This window comes from Sapajus apella, unplaced genomic scaffold (assembly GCF_009761245.1).
Source record: "Sapajus apella isolate SASKATOON/1434 unplaced genomic scaffold, GSC_monkey_1.0 scaffold49, whole genome shotgun sequence".
In the NCBI taxonomy this organism is placed as follows: Eukaryota; Metazoa; Chordata; class Mammalia; order Primates; family Cebidae; genus Sapajus; species Sapajus apella.
In genome coordinates, this window is record NW_022436989.1 from 11,770,493 (window position 1) to 11,794,319 (window position 23,827).

General features: G+C 36.3%; 1 protein-coding gene across 7 annotated transcripts in view; it reads left to right on the forward strand.

The window, feature by feature from the left end:
* The window catches only part of LYST (lysosomal trafficking regulator), a 213,109-nt gene that overhangs the window by 23,675 nt on the left and 165,607 nt on the right, over positions 1–23,827 (forward strand). For all 7 annotated transcript variants that reach the window (XM_032242286.1, XM_032242287.1, XM_032242291.1 and 4 more), the window contains exons 2-3: positions 18,368–18,457; positions 21,587–21,785. In XM_032242286.1, coding sequence (XP_032098177.1) covers positions 21,594–21,785 — 192 coding nt within the window. In that variant the 5' untranslated portion in view covers positions 18,368–18,457; positions 21,587–21,593. The remainder of the gene's footprint in view (positions 1–18,367; positions 18,458–21,586; positions 21,786–23,827) is intronic.

Sequence of the window (23,827 nt, forward strand, 5' to 3'; positions counted from 1 at the left end):
AGACCAGATTGACAAGTGCTCAGTGATTTGTAATTAGAAAAGAAAGCACTGGCTGGGCGCAATGGCTCACGCCTGTAATCCCAGCACTTTGGGAGGCTGAGGTGGGCGGATCACAAGGTCATGAGATCAAGACCATCCTGACCAACTTGGTGAAACCCCGTCTCTACTAAAACAAAACAAAACAAAAATTACAAAAAATTAGCTGAGCATGGTGGTGCGTGCCTGTAATCCCAGTTACTTGGGAGGCTGAGGCAGGAGAATCGCTTGAACCAGGGAGTCAGGTTGCAGTGAGCTGAGGTGGCGCCACTGCATTCCAGCCTGGGCAACACAGCAAGACTCCAATCTCAAATAAATGAATGAATGAAGACACTTATTACTAAGACCTAGGATTTGTTTAAGAACAAGTCATATTAAGCTAACTTCACGCTTACTTTGCCAAAGATATAATAGTATTGGTATGAGAACCTTTGTATAGTACTTTATAACTTACAGAGTACATTCCTATTTATTTAACCCTCACAACATCCCTTTCAATTAGTGTAAGATAAGAAAGACCTCAATAGTAGTAACCCCAGGAAGGCACAAAGGGGACAGATGTGAGAGAGTTTTAGAAAGGCCTTACATAGTTACGGATAAAAGAGAGGAAAGAATCAAAGCAGGCTTTAAGGAATCTAGATTGTCTGATTGGGTGAATGGTGGTACAGATAATTACTCATAATTTAAAAAAAAAAAGGTGGAGGTGTGGATTTGGAGATGTGAAATTCATCAGTTTTCTTCAGTGTAGTGGAATTAGCTGTTTTATTTCCTTTGTTGAACCGAGTCAGATGTAAATAATTTTTTTTAAAGGCTTGGAGCTCAGGAGAGAAATCTAAACCCAATAAAACAATTTTTATTTATTCAGTAAATATATTCTTTCAAACACTTCTGCTAATGAAGGGAGGATAGTGGGTAGAAGCTTGAGGAAGTAGATGTGGTCAGTGGAAGGTTTGTTTGTTTTAAGGATGGAGAAGTCAAGAACACTTCAGTGGATTGAGGGAAAGGGACTATTGAAGAGGAAGAAAACTGAAGTCACAAGAGAAAGAAGATAATTGATCAAATGTAATGAGAGGAAATGGAAGAGTCAAGTCCAGGAAGACAAATGAAAGGGTTACCCTGAAGAAGAGCAATGATATATCTTCCTGTTTAAAAACAAAAAGGAAATACGGGTTAGATACAGATATACGTTAGGATCCAGGATGACATCTCTTTTCTCTGTGAAGCAAGATTATCTGCTGAGATTGAGAAGGAAGAACATGGATTGCAGTATGCTCAAGGGCAAAATAAAAGTTACTATTGAGATTGGAAAAGGGACTTAACTAGGGACACATGACCTCTTTGCTAAATAATGATGAATACCCTTCTAAAGCTTGAAATCACAAACGTACAGAGGCCAGTAGGATAGTTAAGTCGTATTCTCCAGCAGCCTGCCTGTTCCCACTCCCCTTGCCCGTCCCCCATAAGAATGCAGAAAACAAATAGACTGAACCTGGATTGAGATTGGAAGGGAGGGTGTAATGGAAAACTTCAGTAAGGGGTAGTAGGAAGTCAAGGAGTGGTAACGATGTTGCTAATTGAAGGGTTGAGCCAAAGGAATCCTACTTATTAAGGAACAAAGCCAAGCCAAGATGAGGCTGGTAAATGTGGAGAATGAAAAGGACGAAGAATCTAAATAAGTAAAGGGCAAGATTAATGAAAATAAAAGAGTACTAGAGATGGAAAAAATGGTACATATGATGTGAGAATTCTCAATTTAAGATTCTGGAGTTAGAGCAGTTTCAGGTCATGATAAGGGCCAAAGAATGACCAATGTTGGGAGATAGCCAAGGTTAATAGTGCTAATTTTAACAATATTAATATTAGTAAAAGCTACTATTAATTGAACACTGTGTAGTAGTCACTGAATATTTTCCATAGGTTGTCATGCTTATGTTTCACATATTAGTGTCAACATTTTACAGATGAGGAAACTGGGACTCAGTAAGATTAAGTAACTTTTCCCAAGGCACACAGCTAGGAAGTACCTGAGTCTTTCTATCTTTGAAGTGCTTATGTCTAACTACTAAACTATGCTAGCCTTCTGCAAAGTAGGGGTCATTGAAGAAAAAGAAGGCAAAGAGCTTTAAGTCTTGTGTGTTGCAATTAATAGTTCTTATGGATAATGAAGTCCCCAGAATATATAGCTCCTGTGTGGAAAGGAAGATAGTCATATGACAGAATTCTCAGTAAATGGAGATGGCTGACTCAAAGGTCTGTAGGTGACTATATAAATATAAATATATAAATATAGCTATAACATAATCTTAAAAGTGGATAAAATTGAATAATAATGACTCACAAGTCATCTTGGAAAACTAACTAGGAGAATACTGACTTTTCTTCCTGGCCTGGGATATGAGGCATATGAAAATATTAACCATTTGTTAACCCTCTCTTCTCTCTTAACTTGTGAAATTTTATATATATACATCTGTATGTGTGTGTGTGTATATATATATATATACACTCTTGTGTACGTGCACATACACACATACCCCCCTCTTTAATGGTGTTTTCCTTCTACCCCTCTTATCACTCCCTCTCAGTCTCCTTGGCTGGAGTCTTCTTTGCCAGCTCCTTCATGTTGGTGACCCTCTAGATTCTCTCCTCCTCCTCACTTTCTTTGTGCTCTCCTTTGATGATCTCATCTATTTCTAAGGTTTCATATGTCACTTATATGTTAATGACTTCTGAATGTTCATCTAGAGATGAATCTAGAACTTTCTTCAAATCTCAAAATCCTTATATTAGAAGATGTACCCAGAACATTTCAGAGCAATATCATGGGACTAGAGAAAATCATGTTAGGCTAGTAAGCTCCACTCTCATGCCTATCTAGTTGAGGGCTCAATTCACTTATTCTCAACATCCACAACCTATTTCTAAGGTGATAGCTTTTCTGGTTACTTATCACTGGTATGAGCAAACATCTTGATTTGCCTGCAATGGCTCTGGTTATGCCCATTGTTTGAGACCAGCCTGGCCAACGTGGTGAAAACCTGTCTTTACTAAAATACAAAAAATTAGCTGGGTATGGTGACACATACCTGAAATCCCAGCTACTGCGGAGGCTGAGGCACGAGAATCGCTTGAACTCAGGAGGTGAAGGCTGCAGTGAGCCGAGATCACACCACTGTACTCCAGCCTGGGCAACAAGAGTGAGACTCCATCTCCAAAAAAAAAAAAAAATCAGTGTATCCTGTGTAACTTGTAAGAGCTGCATATATCCATCAGATCACTCTTACACTACTTTTTATATCTGAGTATCTAGATTTCATTGCACCTTTACTGCATTATGACTTAGAGTTTGTTCAAGATTAAAATCCTTTGCCATTTCCCGAATTTCTGCTTAATGATGCATCCAAAGACAGTAATACTGGTAATTATTCTTGAAATATTTCTCTATTAACCTTATTTAAACATTTTGGAGAATGTTTCTAAAGTTATTTACTCCACATTACTGAAATATATTTATAGCCTCTTCTCCTTATTTTTTAAAAATAGAACCCAGTAAGGCAGTTTTGATAAAACCTGATTATGCACAGTTTAAAGGAAACATTCAAGATATATAATTTTAATCTTAAGTTAATCTCGATACTTACATTTTCTAAGTGTTGCGCTCTCATAAAAGTTTATAAGCCAAAGAGGCATTTAAAGATCAGCTAGTTTTTGTTTTTTAAATCTCTGTAAGAATAATGGGCATCAGAAAGGTTAAGTACCTTGCCTGGGGTCCTAAAGAGAACAAGGCAAAACAGTAAATTGAGAATATCTTGACTTTTAGTCTAGTATTCTTTCTATTTTACTACCAACCTTTTGAAAACTTTAATGTATTTTAAGAAAGTGGTCTCACAATCAAAAGATGCCTGTGCTTCATAGAAACCCATAGTGTTTGGTTTTCAATATGTAATTTTCTTATCTTAACCCTTTAACAACCGTTTTACTTTACACAAGTCTACATTTAGACCACAGTGGAAGAAACTACCCAATATGATAGAAACTACCCATGTAGTAGGAAAAAGAATAGTGTGGGTTGAATTTGAAATGCCTTTGCTCAGAAAATATTTATATATATTCCTTTCTTATTTTTGTTCTGTGCCCTGCTCCCCTAACTATCCATCTCCACACACGGTTATAGAGCAATAGATTCAGCCACCGGATCTCATTTTTAATTTGCGGTTATCTTCCTTGGTGTGAAATGTTTTATAACAGTAAACACATTTTTCTGTAATTGACTGCCTCAGGTATTATTGTTTCTTTCTTTTGAAGGGAAGCTAATTTTTTGTGTGTCTTAAGAATTATGAAATAAGAGGAAACATGCTATCTATACATGCAAGGTGTATTTAAAGCTTGTAAATATCTGTGTTCAGTATGTCTAAAGCTTACTTTGCAGAATCTTTAACCTATGCAAAAATATATGAAAACAGTTTATTATTATAGTGCAGCTACATAAATTATTTTTATTATTTTCATTTCACATTTAGGATAAGGCTCCAAGCTGTGTTTTTAGCATTCCTTCCGGAGATATGGAAAGCTATCATGCTTATAATGGATTTTCAGAAATTTTAAACTGTATGCTCTGAATTATAATCCTTAACATAGTATGAATAAGCATCCAAAAATTTATTGCTGAAGATTTTTGGTTTAAATATGAAAAATGTTTGGTAAGGTTTTTAGGTATTTCAGTAGTGCCTTAAATGCTTGTTGTGAAATAGAGAAAGGCTTTTATAAATGTGTCTATTTATTTCTCAGAGCCTTCAGCTGTGGGAAGATATCCTAAAGGTATTTGAATATTATAATGTTTTCTATCAAAGTTGGGTATTAAATGAATTGGTGTTTATTTATTGAACTCTTATATCTGTGATTCTGTGTTAGATGCTAATATTTTTCTGATCAAATCAGACCTAGTTTCCTTTCTTAAGAAAAGTATAATCTAGTTTTAAAAGAAATAACACAATACAGTGTGATAAGTGATAAGATAGAGGCAGGTGGAAAAGTAATTAATTGGGAATTAATAGGAACTTCCATAGCAACATGATAGAAATTAGTTGAGAAAGTGTATACTCTTTGAAGGAATTGCAGGGTGGCACGTATTGTGTGTTGGGAGTTTGGAAAGGCTAAATTGTGGCAGGTATGGTATACCTTGATAATAAGCAGTTGGGATCTTCTTCCCTATGAATTAGAGTGACATTTGTCATTCCAGGGGATATGAGTGACATTTTTAGCAGTTGTAGTATTTGGATTAGACAAAAAATAGACCAGAGACAGGGTGATGAAGTAGGAGGTTGTTAGTATTGCAAGTAAGAACGGAGATGAAGGTCTAAGGATGCTTAGGCGTAAGATTGGAAGGGAAAGACCAGATTCAAGGTGCTGATGATAATACCTAATAATTATTGATCTTCCTGCAATCTGCCAGTCACCGTGCTATGCATTTTACATGAATTATCTTATTTAATGTTGATATTTACAACAACTGCAGATACTCTTACGAACTCAGTTGTATTGATGAGAAACTGAGACTTAGAAAGAGGAAGTTGAGTACCCAAGGTCTTAGAGTAGCAGATGCAGAGGTGAACCAGTAAGCTGTCAAGAGGGAGAACTGACTAGGCCCTAGATGAAGTGCTATTCTGGTTTCTCACCTCAGTGGCTGGGTAGAGGCCACTAACTGAAGGAGGAATGAAGAAGGAAGAGCTGGCTTATTGGAGAGTGAAGTCAGTGTTTGCTTTGGAGAATAGAAATTTGTGTATAGAATACAAAGGGATTGCATGAGTTTGAATCCTGGCCCTGACACTTAGTAGCTCTGTGACCTTAAGCAATGACCTAACCTTACTGTGCTTCAGTTTCCAATATGTGTCAACTAGGGATAATAATGTTACTTAGGAGATTGTTAGGAGGATTAAACTAACTAGTCTACTTAGCCAGAGTGCTTACAGTAGTGCCTGATGTGTAGTAATCAATCACTGTAGATGTTAACTAGATTGTCATCATCCACATGATTTTTTAGTTTCTTTACACAATTCCATCTCCACATTGGAAATACTTCATTAAACACATTTTTCTACATTGGCTTAGCCTAAATGCATAATACAGAATTAATATAGGAACAGCACAATCATTTATTTCCATATTCAGTAGTTAAGAATTATTATATTCCCACATTTTAAGTATAGAGCATCTAGTTCAGAGTTAACTCCTACCCCCGTGATGCTGAAATTTCTGATGCTCTTTAGAGCTGAAGATGTTACTTCTTGTTAAAATGTAAATATTTATTTTCAAGAGGAGCAAGATTTTTTTCCAGGTCATTTACTTTTTGGTATAAATGTACAATGTAGAAACATATAGAAAAAGATAGCAAAGCTGTAAAACACCTTGAGAAGTTTGGGGTGGGGAGACGTTTGTGGTGCTTGGAGGGGTGCTTGGGAGTTGGCACTAATTACAGTTGTAAGTAGTGCCAGACCTAATCACTAAAATGCTCTCTGACAGGTACAGTTCTGAAAGACACAGTTTGGTTGAGTAGTCTGTCAAAAATTTCATGCAGTATTAGGAAAAACATTGGATAGGAATCAGCAAACCTAGCTGTTAAGTCCTCTGACTTTTGGGAAATCTCTTAATCTCGGTCTGCCTTAGTTCATCTGTGAATGCTTTTTCTGTATCTATTGGGATGATAATATGATTTTTGTTTTTAATTCTGTTTATGTGGTGTATCACATTTATTGACTTGCGTGTATTAAACCATCCCTGCAATCCCTGGTATGAAACCCAGTTGATCATGGTGGATTATCTTTTTGATATGTTGTTGGATTCTGTTAGCTAGTATTTTGTTAAGGATTTTAGCATCTGTGTTCATCAAGGATATTGGTCTGTAGTTTTCTTTTGTGGTTATGTCCTTTCTTGATTTTGGTAGTAGGGTGATGGTGGAGTCATAAGATGAATTAGCAATGGTTCCTTCCTTCTCTATCTTGTGGAATAGTGCCAAAATGATTGGTACCAATTCTTCTTTGAATGTCTGGTAGAATTCTGCTGTGAATCTGTCTGGTCCTGGACTTTTTTTTAGTTGTAATTATTAAATTACCATTTCAATCTTCCTGCTTGTTATTGGTCTATTCAGGGTATCTAATTCTTCCTGATGTAAGCTAGGAGGGTTGTATTTTTCCAGGAATGTATTCATCTCTTCTGGACTTTCTATTTTATGTCTGTAAATATGTTCATAGTAGCCTTGAATGATCCCTTGCATTTCAGTGGTGTCAGTTGTAATCTCTCCTGTTTTGTGTCTTAAGGAGGCTATTTGGATTTTCTGTCTTATTTTCTTGGTTAATCTTGCTAATGGTCTTTCAATTTTATTTAATCTTTTCAAAGAACCAGCTTTTTGTTTCATTTATCTTTTGTATTTTTTTAAACTTCAATTTGATTTAGTTCTGCTGTGATCTTGGTTATTTCCTTTCTTCTCCTGGGTTTAAATTTGGCTTGTTCTAGTTTCTCTAGTTCCTTGAGGTGTGACCTTAGATTGTGCTCTTTTAGAGTTTTTGATGTAGGCGTTTAGGGCTGTGAACTTTCCTCTTAGCACCACCTTTGCTTTATTGCAGAGGTTCGATAGGTTGTGTCATTATTGTCATTCACTTTGAAGAATTTTTAAATTTCCGTCTTGATTTTGTTTTTGACCCAGTGCTCATTCAGGAGCAGGTTATTTAATTTCCTTGTATTTGCATGGTTTTGAAGGTTCCTTTTGGGGTCTCCTGGGTCCTGCAGGAGCAATCTGCTTCCTTCAGAGGGTCTGTGGGTTCTCTCGGGATTGCTGGTTTGTTCTTGCAGTCAATCTGGAGCTAAAATTCAGAATGTGAGCCCCTGCATACTGCTCTGTCCGGAGCTGCAATCTAGTCCTGCCTCCCATCTGCCATGATCCCAGGCGCTCCTCTCTTTAGTTGGGAATAATTCTGATCATTATTGCTTAACACATCTAGTAATGACCAAAAAGTTACACAGTAAAGCTTAGATTAACAGATATTTTCTTGCTTAAATATTGTACAGTTTAACTGATATGGTTTAACTGACTTATTCTTTAAAGAGAATTCTATTAATCTGAACAAGTGCAGCTTCCTCCTCCCTCTTTGGTCCCCTTCCCCCCACCAGTGTCCTGCATTTCAAACATATAGTTCTGTGTTGTAGTTTTAAAAGTTTGTAGAGAGAGATTTAAAAATCTTGTTTCTGGGTGTAGGTATTACAATCCAGTGGACTTGAGTAAAGGCTCTGGGTACCATTTAGAGATAATATTTAGCATTAAGGAAATGTCTTTGTCAGTTGTCTAATTTCTAATTGACCTGATAGAAGATGAAAGGTCATATATCTTCTAGACTTGGTTATTCTAGAGTTAATAAGCTCCAAAAAGATATCATATAACTCCAAGACAACTGGGTTGGGGGACGCCAGTGACCTAATCATTTCTGTGACTTTGGACCTTTAGGCCTCAGTTTTTGTCACCTGTAGAATATGTGGTTAGAGAATATGATATCTAAAATTTCTGCCATTATGACAATATCTGATTTTAAGTTATTCATGTTTATTCCTTCATTCATGTCATTTATGAAATGGTGTAAATGGTATTATCATTTTTCTCCTAAAGTTTTTTTATTTTTACTGATGTGTTGTAAAGACTATATGAAATCTTTGAGAAAGTTGCTAATCAATCTGTCATCAATATATATTTAAGTCTGGAGAGATGGGATGTAGAATAGTTAAATCCATATAAACTAATCTTTATTTTCAAGAAGGCTGCTTCAAATCATGGCAGATTTTGATTTAACAGAATTTATTGGGCAATATTATTCTATACATTATTTTGTTTAATTCTTACAATAACTCTGATTTATCACAGTCTCCTCTTCGGCACATAATAACATTTTTGAAAAAAAAAAAAAGTCTTTCCAATGGTAATTTCTGTAATCCTATTGAATTAAGAAAGTTAGGCAAGCACATAGTGTTACTTTAAAAGGGAATTTACCAGGATTTTTGGTATTTGGTGAAAGACTAGCAATTGAGTCTTTTGGGTGTTACTGTTTGATAAGGAAAAAGTATGCTTTCTAATCAAGCTGTAAGAATATTATTATAACCTTTTTCTTGTCTTTTGCTTTTACTTCTTTTTTTGTTTGTTTTTGTTTTTGTTTTTTTTCTGTGGAAGCCACAAGACAAGTAAAAAGCAGAAAATAACAGGGATTCCCTATTTTTATTGTCAGTGCTTCCTTGGAAACAGTGTTATGAAGCAGAACATCGCTTTCCTCATACTGATCTGAGGAAAGCTTGCAGTGATCTTTTTCTTCCTTCAGATGGCACTGTGTCATAAGGTGTGCAGCTAGCACTGAGCATTTACATAGAGATTTAATACTTGTCAACCATGTTTACTGAGGTCTTTCACTGCTTTGGTTAGTTATATTCCTAAGTTTTTGTTTGTTTGTTTGTTTGCAGCTTTATAAAAGGGCCTGAGATCTTGATTTGTAATTGCAAAAGCTTGGAAAACCCCTGCATTTTTTTTTTTTTTTGGTCTGAGCAGGCTGCTGTATTTATTTGGGATAACTCACCCTTATTAACCCAAATTTTGTACGTATGTACATTGTCATAGTTGCATGGGAGATCCAGGTTCTTATCTTTTTTGGCTGATTCCTCTTCCAGGAAAATCACATGGAGAAAGTGTTTTGGAAGGACCCACATGAGCCTCTTCTTCCAGTTTATTCATCATCTATTTGCAGAGTTCTGGCAGTGATGTTCAAGGCGGCAGATCTGCTATTCTGCAAATCCACTATTCTCGTTGCATCCTTGCCAGGAGCGCTTGATACAGTCTGTGTTGTCTACTATTAGACCCAAGCAGCTAAATCCTGCTGATGAATCTGAAATATCTGATATAATCCATACCACCAGAAATTCATGGTTTTTCACCTCTGCTAAGCTATTATTCAAACAGTAAATTCTTTTGTCTGTCATCACTACTTTCCCCCGTTCGACTATTCTTCCAATAATTATTCTAAATTACTTAGCCTTTAGCCCCCAATCTCTAGACCTCCTTCTTTAAGTAGACAACTACTTTGCCTGTTACTTGAATGAAAGAATTGAGACTCATTCTTGAACTCCCTCAGTTTCTGGCCTTCCACCTTTTAAGTTTTCTGTATCTACAACTATCCTTATCTCCTTTCCCTCAGCCTCAGAGAATGATGTGTCCCCTCCTGGTTCCCCTGCCCCAGCCTGACCTCTTCACCTATGCCCTTGATCCAGTCCGCATTTATTTCCTCTATGAAATTTGTCCTTCATTCATTCATTCTCTTGATCCTGTCTTCAGTATCTTCCCTTATGGTGGCTACAGTGGTATGCTACTAAATTGACTTTCCTGGAGAAAGAAACAAAAAAGACCCTAATATGTAGCCTTTGCCCATTTCCATGGTATGAATACTGTCACCATGATGATTTTAAGCTGCCGACATGGTGCCACTGATGCAGGGAAGAGGTATACACAATCAGAGCTGATAGTAGATGGCTGGCCACACCACCTCTTATTTCTTATAGCCTAAAAATATGATTCTCCCAATTCTTAAAAAATCAAAAACAAATACTTGAAAGAAAAAAATACCTTCCTTAACCTATGCCTCTTTCTCCAGTTCCTCTCTTATTTTCTTTTTTTCTTTTCTAATCCTGCCTTCTCAGGACAGTTTATACGTGCCTATTTCCTTATTTGGTCTGGCATTGGAAACCATGAGATGGAATTGAGGATGGTTGTTGAGAAGGTATATGGTTTGAACATTTCTCAAATTGGAATGAAAGGCATGGTAGATTTAGTCTCAGTAGTCACTGTAAAGAAGTTAGTTACTGGTCTGATATACTGAGGACTCAGCTCACCTGGTATGGAGTGGTTTTGCCCTGACAGCAGACTGCACACATGCTTTAGTTCTTGTGTGTGCTTCGCAGGTGGCTGTACCATTTATCCAGTTAACCAAGCCAATATTCAGAGAGTTGTCCTGAGTCCTCCCTTACTGCTCACTTCTCCATCCAATTCATCGCCAAAATTGTGCTCATTTTAACTCCTGGATATTTCATAAAATTTTTTTATTCTGTTGCTTTAGAAAAAGATCCTCTTACCATTTGCTTGGAGTATTATACCATTCTCCAAATTTGTTTCCATACAGCTGGAGTTTTCTCCCTAAAATGTGTCTTCCACATTGCCACTGGTATGACCTATGTGTTCAAGATTGACCATGCCACTCACATGTTTAAAATAATTCATGGGCTTTCTGTCACATGTAGCAGAAAGTCTGACTCAGTCCTGACTCTTCATTAGAATCACCTATGAACCTTGTTAAAAATACCAATGTTTAGGTCATGCTGTGGCTTTAGTGGATTAGGGTCTGTGATGAAAAGGCCTAGACAAACTCTATAGGTGACTCTGATGAGACTCAGTAGTTAATAGATTAAAGCCCAAGGTTCTCGGCATAGTGTACAAAGCCTTTCACCATCTGGTCTTTGCCAGCCACTTCCTCCATCCTCACTTTTCCTGTTTTTCATTTGATAGTTGTGATACCAAACTTACTATAATTTCCTCAGTGACTTAATTTGAGCTGCTCTTTTCATCTATGATGCTTTTCTTCCCTTCTTTTCTCCTTTTATCTGTAAAACTTCTATTTATCTTTCATGAAGCTTCCCTGGTCATGCATATTGGGTTAAGTGCCCCTTATCAGTACATAGTACCCTATATGTTGATTTGCCTTTGCCACCATAATGTAATCTTCTTGAGGGCAGAGACTGGAATTACTTAATGTTCTTAGTGTCTGATACAAAGTGGTTGTTTTGTAAATGATAGCTAAAATAATAAATAATAAGCAGGAAGAGGAATATGGAACAAAGCTGGAATATAGAGAATTGGAATGCAGAGTTCCTAAAACTCAAAGAAAAGGTAGAGATAGTCTCTTGAAGGGAAAGTGGTTATAAGGTGATTATAGGCAGTATCTCTACTAAACAATTGGAAATAATATGTGAAGGAAAGGGATAGGGAAAGTGGCCAAATGAACTGATAATTTTGCTTTTTATGAGATGGAGTCTCCATCTGTGACCAAGGCTGGAGTGCAGTGGTGTGATTTCAACTCACTGCAACCTCCTCTTCCAGGTTCAAGCGATTCTCCTGCCTCAGCCTCCTGAGTTTCTGGGACTATGGGCGTGTGCCACCACACACGGCTAATTTTAGTATTTTTAGTAGAGACAGGGATTCTCCATGTTGGCTAGGCTGTTCTCGAACCCCTAACCTCAGGTGATCCACCCGCCTCAACCTCCCAAATTGCTAGGATTACAGGCATGAGCCACCACACCTGGCATGAACTGATTTTTAAATAATGTGCACAAGAAAGAAGGACTTGAAACCAAATGGCTGGGCGTGGTGGCTCATGCCTGTAATCCCAGCACTTTGGGAGGCTAAGGTGGGCACATCACCTGAGGTCAGGAGTTTGAGATCAGCCTGGCCAACATGGAGAAACCCCACCTCTACTAAAAATACAAAAATTAGCTGTGTGTGGTGGTGCATGCCTGTAATCCCAGCTACTGGGGAGGCTGAGGCAAGAGAATCACTTGAATCTGGGAGACAGAGGTTACAGTGAGCCGAGTTCATGCCACTGCACTCCAGTCTGGTTGACAGAGTGAGACTCTGTCTCAGAAAAATATACATACAAAACCTATAGAATAGGAACTCAATCCTGGTAGAATAATGAGCTAGGATTTTGAAAAAGATTGAGCTGACGGTTTACATTTTATATGTAGAGAAAGAAAATGAGGCCAGGTGCAGTGGCTCACACCTGTAATCCCAACACTTTGGGAAACCAAGGCGGGAGGTTCACTTGAGCCCAGGAGTTTGAGACCAGCCTGGACAACATGGTAGACCCTGTCTCTACAAAAAGAAAGAAAGCAAGGGTGTGGGAATCCAGGGGTAGCAGGGGAAGAGAGAGAGAGAATGAATATGACAAATAAATAATAGAATCTTACCAACAAATGGACCCAATAATCAGATACAGAGAACAAATCAAACTTCTTAGCTTTCTTATTGTCTTCTCTGGCATGGAGAATGATCTACACACAGACCAATAAGGGTAGAAGTGAGAAAAGTAAGAGGAGAAAATTGAAGCCCAAGATTGGGGAAGAGGTTGTACCAGACCTTCTAGATGCTCTAAAATGAATTCACATCTCAGGTTCAGATTCTGAGAACATTTGTTAATGTCATTGCTGAACTAATAATCTTTGAGTAATTATGGTGAAATGTGAAAACTTGTGGATGCCTGTGGAGGAATAATTTTCTAAAATTAAAGAATGTAGATTCCGTAGATTTTTGTAAACTTGATGTTACTTCCACAAAAGACTCTAGAGATCATTTTAAAAGATTTGCAAATATTATACTTACTGAAAGAAAAAATGAGCAATAAAGGTTATGTGGGCTCTCTAAGAATTCATTCCAGATAACCCAGTTTCTGCTTACAGATTCTACATTTACAGATTAGGAGAATGCTGCAGCTATATCTAGATTCCCATAGGATACTTGACAGCCTCCAAGCCTATACTTGGGAACATAAAGGAGAATTTGATTGTAGTTTGGGTATAATTATTGAACGATGGAACTCCATCTTAATTTAGTTACTCATTAGCAGCCTGCCAGGAAGTCTCTTGTGGGCTGCTGTTTTTTGACCCTGTTACATTCATCGGTTTAACACCTCCTCCCTACTTCTCGCTCTCAGCTGGCAGTCTTGCTGTTTATTGCACCAAGAAAGTAGAAGCACCTGAAAAAAACTTCTTGGTCCTCCTGTTGCCAAATATACTAATCCTCCTACAGCTATACTCATATTCTCTGGTGTTCTTCTTATTCAGTTAGATGAACTGCCACTGTTCCTTCCACTTGTGCATTGGTCCTCTTCGTTTTGCCTACTCATTGTTCCTAGAATCATCTCTTCTCATTCTAGTTTTTCATCTATTTTCCTTTCTCTGTTAGAGAAACGTGCTATATTTCAGCTTAGAAACAAGCTATAATAATCAGGTTTTTTTTTTTTAACCTCACTTATCTCATGTACCCCATTTCCTTGCATGCTTTGTAGCAGAAGTTCTCGAAAGAGCTGTCTAAATTGCTTACATTTATTTCCTCACCATTCTTTCCCACTCCACCGAGACCATTCTTTGAAAAGGTTGTCAGTAACCTCCATGTTACTAAATCCAGTGGTCAATTCCCAGTCTTCATCTTACTTCTCAGAATTATCTTTTTTTTTTTTTTTAAGACAGGGTCTCACTTTGTCACCCCTACTGGAGTGCAGTGGTGCAATCTCAGCCCACTGCAATCTCCACCTTTCAGGTACAAGCAATTCTCATACCTCAGCCCTGCAAGTAGCTAGGATTACAGGTGTGCGCCACCATGCCTAGCTAATTTTTGTATTTTAAATAGAGATGGGATTTTGCCGTGTTGCCCAGGCTGGTCTTGAACTCCTGGCCTCAAGTGATTAGCCTGCCTCAGTCTCCCAAAGTGCTCAGATTACAGGCTTGAGCCACTGCACCTGCCAGCTTTCTCAGAATTTTTGATACCATTGGTTATTCTTTTGTGTTTCAAGCTTTCTTCACGTGGTTTCTAGGAGATACCACTCACCTGATTTTTCTCCCGCCTTGCTTGCTCTTCCTTCTCAGTCTCCTGTGTTGGATGCTTATCCTCTCCCTTAACTCAGCCATGCTAAGCCTAGGGCTCAGTCGTGAAACCTCTTCTCTGCTCCCTTTGCACTCATTCTCTAGGTCCCCTCTGTTCATTATAGTAGCCTAGCCACATGTGGTTTTTGTCTGCTATATTGTGTGGCAGAAATTATAGAACAGGCTCATCATCTCAGAAAGCTCTGTTGAACAGCACTGCTCTGGGTTATTTCATCTGTCTAGTCCCCTGGCTTTAAAAGTATGTCGATGACATCCTGATGATTCCCAAATTGATTCACTAGGACCAGCTTCCCCACCTGTTTTGATCTTCAGCTGCCTACCTGATACACTTTACTTCTAAGAAACCTGTCACACCTAACACAGCTAAAACTGAACCTTATTTTCCCTCCCAACCTGCTCCTATGTCAGTCTTGCCTATCAGTAAACAGTACTATTCCTCACATAGGCTAAAAACCCTTATAGTCTTTTTTGGGTGGGAATGGGAAGGGACTTCCATTCTTGGGGAGAAGTGGTTTCAGAGGAACACTTCTATTCTTTCCATACCTTTAATTCCTGAGAAGAAAGAATGGATTGACTTTTCTCACTTTTTCTTTGCAGTTTTTTTTTAAATTAAACATTCCCTTATCCAATCTTCGCAGTTATTTTTTTACCTCTTTTCCTCTTCTGCTCAATATCCAGTGCATCCAGCATGCAGCTGTCTCAGTGGCTTGGAACACACATTTCCCTGATACCCACATGGTCCATTTACTTATTCCATTCAAGTTTTTGCCCTAGTGTTACCACTTTAGATCTTCCTTATCCATCCTATCTGAAGTAGCATTCCTATCACTCTATACCCTTGCTTTGTTTTAATTTTCATCAAATTAACATGACCTGACATTATAGTGTATGTTTGTTTTTCATTTGTCTCTACCCCACTATAATCCATGATGGCAGGGATTTTGATTCTGCTCTAAACTCAGTGCCTAAATTAGTAGCTCACGTATAGTAAATGTTCAATAACATTGAATTAAATGACATATTGATGAAATTTCTGATGACATAAAACTAGGAGATGTAGCTAATACATTAAATCAGTGTTTGTGTATGTGTCTTTTGTTTTTGCGTGTTCATATTTTACATTTTACCAGATGCTATATGAGAAAAAGTGAAGCATATTATTTTTCTGAGAGGGTCATTTGTATGATTATAGGCATTTGTTACTATGTTTTTCAGTTACGGTAAATGTTAAGATTATAAAAATTCTAAGAATATCACCAGGGCAAGTTTTCTTTATTATGATATAACAATTGTTATATTAGAAATTGAAATTATAGTAATAAAGTTAGATTTTAAATTGGACATTATAGCTATAAAAGGCAAAAGTATTAAGACAGGGTCCCTGGCCTTAAGAAACTTGTGACCTAGAGGGTAAAACAGTTACAGATAAGTAACTACAGAGTGAGTCTATGTAGCTTGGAAACAGAGGCAAATATATAATGGCCTAAGGACATTGTTATTAAAAATGTATCTATATTTCCAGACATTCTGGACCCCTATAGTGATAGAGGATGATAAAAATTAGAATACAGGTATATATAAAGAGTGATGGTAAACTCAAGGAAGACACATATGGCTGTACTGGTGGTTAGAATGATGATCTTTGTTAAAATGAAACTCCATGGATATCCAAGTGAAGCTTTGTAAAATAAAATACAAAGATAAAGAAGCCATGCCAGTTTAAGAGCATTAGAGAGATCCCTCAGCTTGGCCTAGAAAATGTCCCTCAGTAAGAGAAACAGACAGATTTAGCTGAATAGCTGGCAGCTTTGACTTCTTATGGCCATGCTGAGTTAGTTGGAATCATTTTAGCATTGCAAGATAGATTGCCCTACCTTGTGGTAGTACACGCTGGAGGGTGGTAGTAGTCAAAGCAACTCATATAATACCATCTTTAGGCTCACAATCTGACTCATAATTTCCCTTCCATAATTTTATTTTATTTTTTTTCCTTTCCATAATTTTAGAGTTAAAAATATCTGCATGGGCCAGGTGCAGTGGCTCACATCTGTAACCCTAGCACTTTTGGAAGGCTGAGGCGGGTGGATCACCTGAGGTCACGAGTTTGAGATTGGCCTGGTCAATGTGGCGAAACTCTGTCTCTATTAAAAATACAGAATAGCCAGGCGTGGTGGTGGGCACTTGTAATCCCAAGCTACTTGGGAGGCTGAGGCAGGAGAATTGCTTGAACCTGTTGGTGGGTGGGTCCGTAGGTTGCAGTGAGCCAAGATCATGTCACTTCACTCCAGCCTGGGCGAAAAAGCGAAACACCATCTCATGTATCTGCACTATATTGATTAGCTCAGGAAGCAGCAGGAGCAGGTATGGAAGGTGTATTAAGACTCCATTCCAGGGCTGTTCCACTTGGTTGAGCAGTTAATATTACTGCTTTCTGGTGCTCTGCCAGAGGAATGAGGGGATGAGACTGAAGTATTATACCCTGTGCTTTGATAGCTGTGTGCCCTGCTGTGGAGCTGCACCCATCAGGAAGGGATGTTTTTTCCTAATTCACACAAAGCCCTGTGTAGTCTAAGACAGCTGTTTTCTTCCTGATTTGCCTTCAAGTACCTAGAATAATGTATGGTACAAGAACTGGTTGGCAAGCTGAAAGAAACTTAAGACAGTTTTCCAGATTTGAGCATTTTAAAGTAAAAAAAAATCACTCTGGGGCAGGTACAGTGGCTCATGCCTGTAATCCCAGCACTTTGAGTGGCCAAAGCAGGCAGATCACTTGAGCTCATGATTCAAGACTGGCCTAGGAAACACAGTGAGACCCCATCTCATTTTTTTTTTGGAAATAAAAAAAATAAAAAATGCCCAGTCTGATTTAAAACCTTGTAATTCAAAATATCTTCATGTTTGCCTCATAACTACAAGGAAACATTTTTCATGCTTCTTCCTGGTAAAAACTATAGAGAAGGGGAGAGCAGTTAACTAAAGAGAAACATCTTGTTGCTATCCCAGAAATAGAAATATATCCTTTAGTCTTCTAGAAATCACCTTTATTATATTGTACACAAAAGATTAATTCATTCAAAAACTTCAATAAAGATATGAAGTTATATGAGGTTTGGTGATGGTTAATAAATTGATGTTTGGCTTTAGTATTGTCTAAGTTCCTATCTATCCTCAAATACCTTTCATCCTAACAGGACAGTAATGGCTGTACCTAGAAACTTTGAGTTGAAGACCTTTTTTTCTTGATAGTATTTAGATACTCCACTGCCTCCTAGATTCTAGTGTTAAGAAGACTAGTCTAATTATTTTTTGCAGTTAACTTGTGATTTACCTAGAGGTTTTAAGTTAAGAACTGGAAGAGGAAAAGTAGAGAGCTATTACTGAGTTGCTTTTTCAGGTCACTATGTTCTAAGATTCCCTCTCAAGAGGAATTCTTGAAGTAAACATTTTTTTAATGTGCTCTTAAGATTTAAAAATTTCGTTGGTTGTTTCATACATCATGTGTGAAGACTGGCCACTGATTATGTCACAACTTTATTTGTTCAAATTATTTGTGGTTTACTATTGTAATTAGTATGTTTGTCTTTTTTTTTTTTTTTTGTAGGTGAAGCTTTATTCTAAGAGTATTTGTTTCATCTAGTTTATGAGCCCAAATGATATAGATTCTAAATGTTACAGCAGTGGTGAAAGACTGGTAAGTATATAATGTAATAATATTAACCATCAGCATACTTGATTTTGAAGGCTTGAAACTACAAAATTATGTGACATTCATTAAACCTCAAAGTTAAAACCACTAAACTTTTCTTAGTAGAGATGGATGTATATAGTTTGTAGTTATTCATACAATGGTATATTGCATGATAGTTTAATGGAATGAACATATAGCATTCAGAGGAAAAAGCAAAGTTACAAAAAGACACATACAGTATACTATTTATATCTGGTTGTTGGCTATAACCTCATGTTATATATTCTTTGTTTCTGAGTACTTTAAATATTAGAAAAAATTTAAGGAAAATACCATGCAATCATCTTTTCAGTTGACACTTGAAATGGCTGAAAGTCATTCAATTGAATTCAATATTTCTGTTAGGAAAAGTGAATACATCCTAATGTACAAAGCAAAAATGTCCCCATCACCACAACTGATGTTGTTCTGTTAGTGCAAACTAATACAATTAGATAGAATAATGGAAATTGCATGAATATTGGATAAGATAATTCAGAATTTTTGTTGTTTATAGATTATAGAGTATTATATCTGGGAAATTCAAAATAATAAGCTCAAATAGAAGCTTAGACGTATGATTATGATATCAAAATAAATCCACTTCCTATGTGCCTGTGATATACCAGTTTTGAATCCTAGAATATATAATGGAAAAAAAATCCCATTCATCATAATGGCAAAAATATAAAGCACCTTGGAGCAAACCTAACAAGAAATATGTAAAACCTACCCTATGAAATTAACAGCAATTTCTACTTTAAGGAAATAAGATAAATGTGCAAGTAGTGTAAGAGTGTTCATTGTAGCTTTGTTTATGATAATAAGCTAGAAATAATCTATTCAAAAATAGGAGATTGGCTACATAGTAAACTATAATGCAATATATGTAACATTTACATGTAGCTATTAAAGAGTGAGAGAATAGATCATGTATATAATCTAGCCTATTCACATAAACATATATGTAATGTACATTTTTAAATCAGGAAAAAACATGCTTTTCTGCTTAGATTATAATCCTTTTTACTTATATGGCATCTTGTGTTTTTAGAAAGAAAGATTAAAATATTTCTTCATTAACTGTCATCTCTAAAAATTTTTATTGATTTCCATTATCTTAATTTCTAGAAGATAGACTTAATTAGTCCCATCATTTTTTAGGTTTTCACATTTTTAATATTTCTAAAGTTGCAGTGTGTTTTGCAATGGAGGGTGTCTTGTAAGCACTTGTGAAGTAGTTGACCTGGCCTGCGCATGAGTGCACTTGGTCATAGACTTTCACATTGTCAGTGCTTCAGGAGACTTCTGTGCATAGCTGGTACTATACCTGTTGAGTTTTAAATGTTTTCCTGGTTTTCTGAAACTTTCTGCTGATAACATCTGGTAAGATCAAGAAAGCATCAGCATATAAACTTAAAGAATGACATTAGTAGCTCTGAAGGAAAATCTTGGTAACAGTAGTGCCGTACTCTTAAATGCTGTGTCATGAATGTTTCTGATGGCCCAGAAGGTGATATTGTACCAAATTTTTTTGTGATAAGAAACATTGTGTCATAGTTTAATTCTTTTTCAGTGATGTGCTAAATAATTAGTTATCCTAAAATTATTAACAGATTTAGTGAAACATATTAAAGTTGGATAAATATGAACTGAATATAAATTAGGTTATTGGATTTACTGAATAATTTTACTTTATGAAAGCATATAAAGAAACTGATATTAATACATAATAGAAGTTATTGCTGCATTTTAGAATAATGAGAGATGTATTTTATACTTTTTGTCCTCTTTCTAATGTTCAAAAATATTAAACATAATGAAGTTTGTTATACTAAGAGAGAGTTATTGTAATACTTAGAATTCTAATGAAATCAGAGAATTAAAACCATGAGGTCCCAGAATGAACAGGAACTAAGGTAGTATTAGGAATTTCTCTGGTATTTCTCTTTCATGTTTGTCTACTTCTCTTTGTATCCCGTTGGCTTATTTTTACCTAGTTGGCTTCTTCTGACCCTCAGCTACCTCATAATGACTACCACAGCTCCATCTCTATGTGATCTTTCAGCACATCAACTATATCCCTTTAGTTTAAATTCCCAAGAGAGAGAAAGAAAACCTGATTAGTCCAGTTCCCCCTTGCAAGCTACACTATGCAAGTCAGATCTTGTGACGAGCATGGATTGTAGCTGAATTGGGACCCAGAGCCTAACTGCTTCCTGGCAAGAGGCATAGTCATATTCCCACTGCCCTCTCAGCAGGTATTATGGGGAGTGCTTCCCCCTGAAGCGGGTGAAGGAAGGTGAGGCAATACATGTCTTATTTAACTTAACATCTCTAAGTTAAACATTTTTTATAGGTGACTGGATACCTCAAAATTACTTTTAGCCCAAAGATGAAACTATTTTGAAACTCTTTGGGGATTTTGTTGTTCGTGGTTTTTCCCTTCTGAAAATTTGTACATTTTTCTCTGTATTTATGTTCCCCCATTCTGTTTGCTGTACCTTATTTTCCTTAATCTTAAAATGTCACGTTACCCTTTATTTGATTCAAATATGGCATAAGATGTGAAGTGGCATAACTTTAGCTGTTAGAATTATTCAGTTTTTATTCTCCTGATTGGAAATCCTTTTTGTTAACTGAACTTTGGTGTTTGGGGAGGATGGGTCAGTAATTGTGGGCTCTATCAACTGAAAAATGGTTTATATTTTTAAAGTACCCATTTATCCATTATAAAACACATAAAGCAAGAACATTTTATAAGTAATGGGTTTATTTTTATTCTATTTAAGAAAGAAAGCCTCTCTTAAAAAGAGAAAATGTCTTCTGTCCAGGTGCTGTCACTTACTCATTCTCAGCTATGCTCAGGTATTTCAAACCTGTTACTCATTTCTGCCATGGCAGGAATTGTTTAAGAAGCACCTGACTAGGTCAGAACAAAGCCTGAAAATATTACAGGGTTAAGTACCAATTCCCAGTAATTTTAAGCCAATCTTCGGTTAGAAACAAACAACAAAAACACATAGTTTTAAAAGTAAATTTGAATTTGTTTTCCTAATCTTTTTTTTTTTTTTTGTAATATTTATTTTATAGCTCTGTCATGAGCACCGACAGTAACTCATTGGCACGTGAATTTCTGACCGATGTCAACCGGCTTTGCAATGCAGTGGTCCAGAGAGTGGAGATCAGGGAGGAAGAAGAAGAGGAGACGCACATGGCAACCCTTGGACAGTACCTTGTCCATGGTCGAGGATTTCTGTTACTTACCAAGCTAAATTCTATCATTGATCAGGTAACATTTTTGTATCAAATACTTATTTTCATTAGTATGTGATAGTTAACTCTAGCTACATGGTTTTGGATTACATGGTTTCCGAAGTCTCCTTGAGATAAAATCCAATCTTTCACATTATTCCACCAAAAAAAAGCAGACCTATTTATAACAATGTTGTTTATTTGGATACTTTCAAAATGTCTGACGTATCTTAGAATTATGAATGGCCATAAGAACTAAATGGTTTCATATATACTATGCTTTTTATCCTAATATCAGTGAGATAACTGTGGTTGTTAGTAGAGATATAAGATATAATCTTATATCCTTGTATCTTATGTCAGAAACATGATGAATTTGCATTTTCAATAAATATCAAATATATTTTTGAAAAAGTTTTGGAGGTTGCTAATTCTGGAGTGAAAGCAGAGAGTCCTTTTATGTGAACTAATAATTACTGAGTCCTTTAGCTTGTATACATCTAGTGTTTCAAACATTGTTGTTTTTTGCTTAAAGTATGGTATGACCATATATTGCTGTTTTCCTGCTATAGAATTAACAGAGTTTTAAAACTAGTTGAGACAGATGTTTTCATCTAATATTCTGTTACAGATGAGAAAACAGATCCAGAAACATTAGATACTCACATAAATTAATTTTAAGGCCAAATTTGATTTATTTATTTCATTTTGGTAGAAAAGGAATAATTATTTTGTGAATGAAAAACTCTACAATCTGCTTTCAGGGAACTAATTAATATAGTTAGTTGAAAAAATAATAAATTGTTTATAACACGAATATGATGGATATATTTAACACTTTGAATGTTATCAGCATTAGATGTAAAATTGGCCATCATTCACTAACATTTCTTTGCTATGAAAGCATTTTGCTAATAAATACACGTATTTAGTAAATATGGAGACTAAAACAGGACCTCTGTTTTCACTATAAGTGAAGGAATCTAGCAAATACAAATTAGGAAGCATTTGTTCTCTGTGGTATGCACTTGTCATGGAATTTTTGAGGACATTTGTAGGTTTATGGTTTTTTCTGAGACAGAGTCTCACTCAGTCACCCAGGCTGGAGAGCAGTGGTGTGATCTCAGCTTACTACATCCTCCGCTTCCAGGTTTAAGCAATTCTCGTGTCTCAGCCACCTAAGTAGCTGGGACTACAGTTTAATCCCAATCAAAATAATAATAGCATTATTGAGATATAATTTACATATCATAAAATTCACCCATTTTATGTATACAATTCAGTGGCTTTTAGTGTAATCACAGATAGGTGCATCTATCACCACAGTTGATTTTAGAATATTTTCATCACCTCCAGAAGAAATTCCATACCCTTTTGCTATCATTTCCCTATCCCTTCCATCCCCTTATCTCTAAGCAACCACTGCTCTACTTTCTCTCTCAATTTTATGCTTTCTCATTTATGTCATAAAATATCTTTTAATGTATTATTAAATGACTGAAATCATTCTTTTCATAACAGCAGCAATAATTTTTCTTATAGGAATGTTTTGCCAGTCTATACTGTTAGTCATTCTAAGAGAATATGAAGTAGTATCTCATTGTAGTTTTAATTCACATTCCTCTAACAACTAATGATGTTGAACATTTTTTCATGTGCTTATTGGCCATTTGTATATCTTTTTTTGTGAATGCCTGTTTAAAAGTTTTGCACCATTTTTAAGGTCAGGTTGTTTCTCATCAGTTGTAGCAGTTCTTTATGTATTCTGGCTACAAGTCTGTTGGATTACAAATACAGTGTTTTATTTGTCTATATGGTGAAGAGAATACTTTCTCTTTAAGTCACAAAATATGTTTTAAGGTATTCAATGACTAAAATTATTTAGGTCATAAATTAAATAATATTTTTCCTCTGGTAATATTTTTTTAATCCCTTCCTTCCATCTAGTCACTTTTTGGAATATCTGTAGCAATAGTAGTAGGAACAGTAGAAGTGCCTGTGGAGTGAAAATAAATAGCCATTTAAAACATAGGACTTTATCAAGGTTTAATTCTTTCAATTAGGAAATGGGGAATGAAT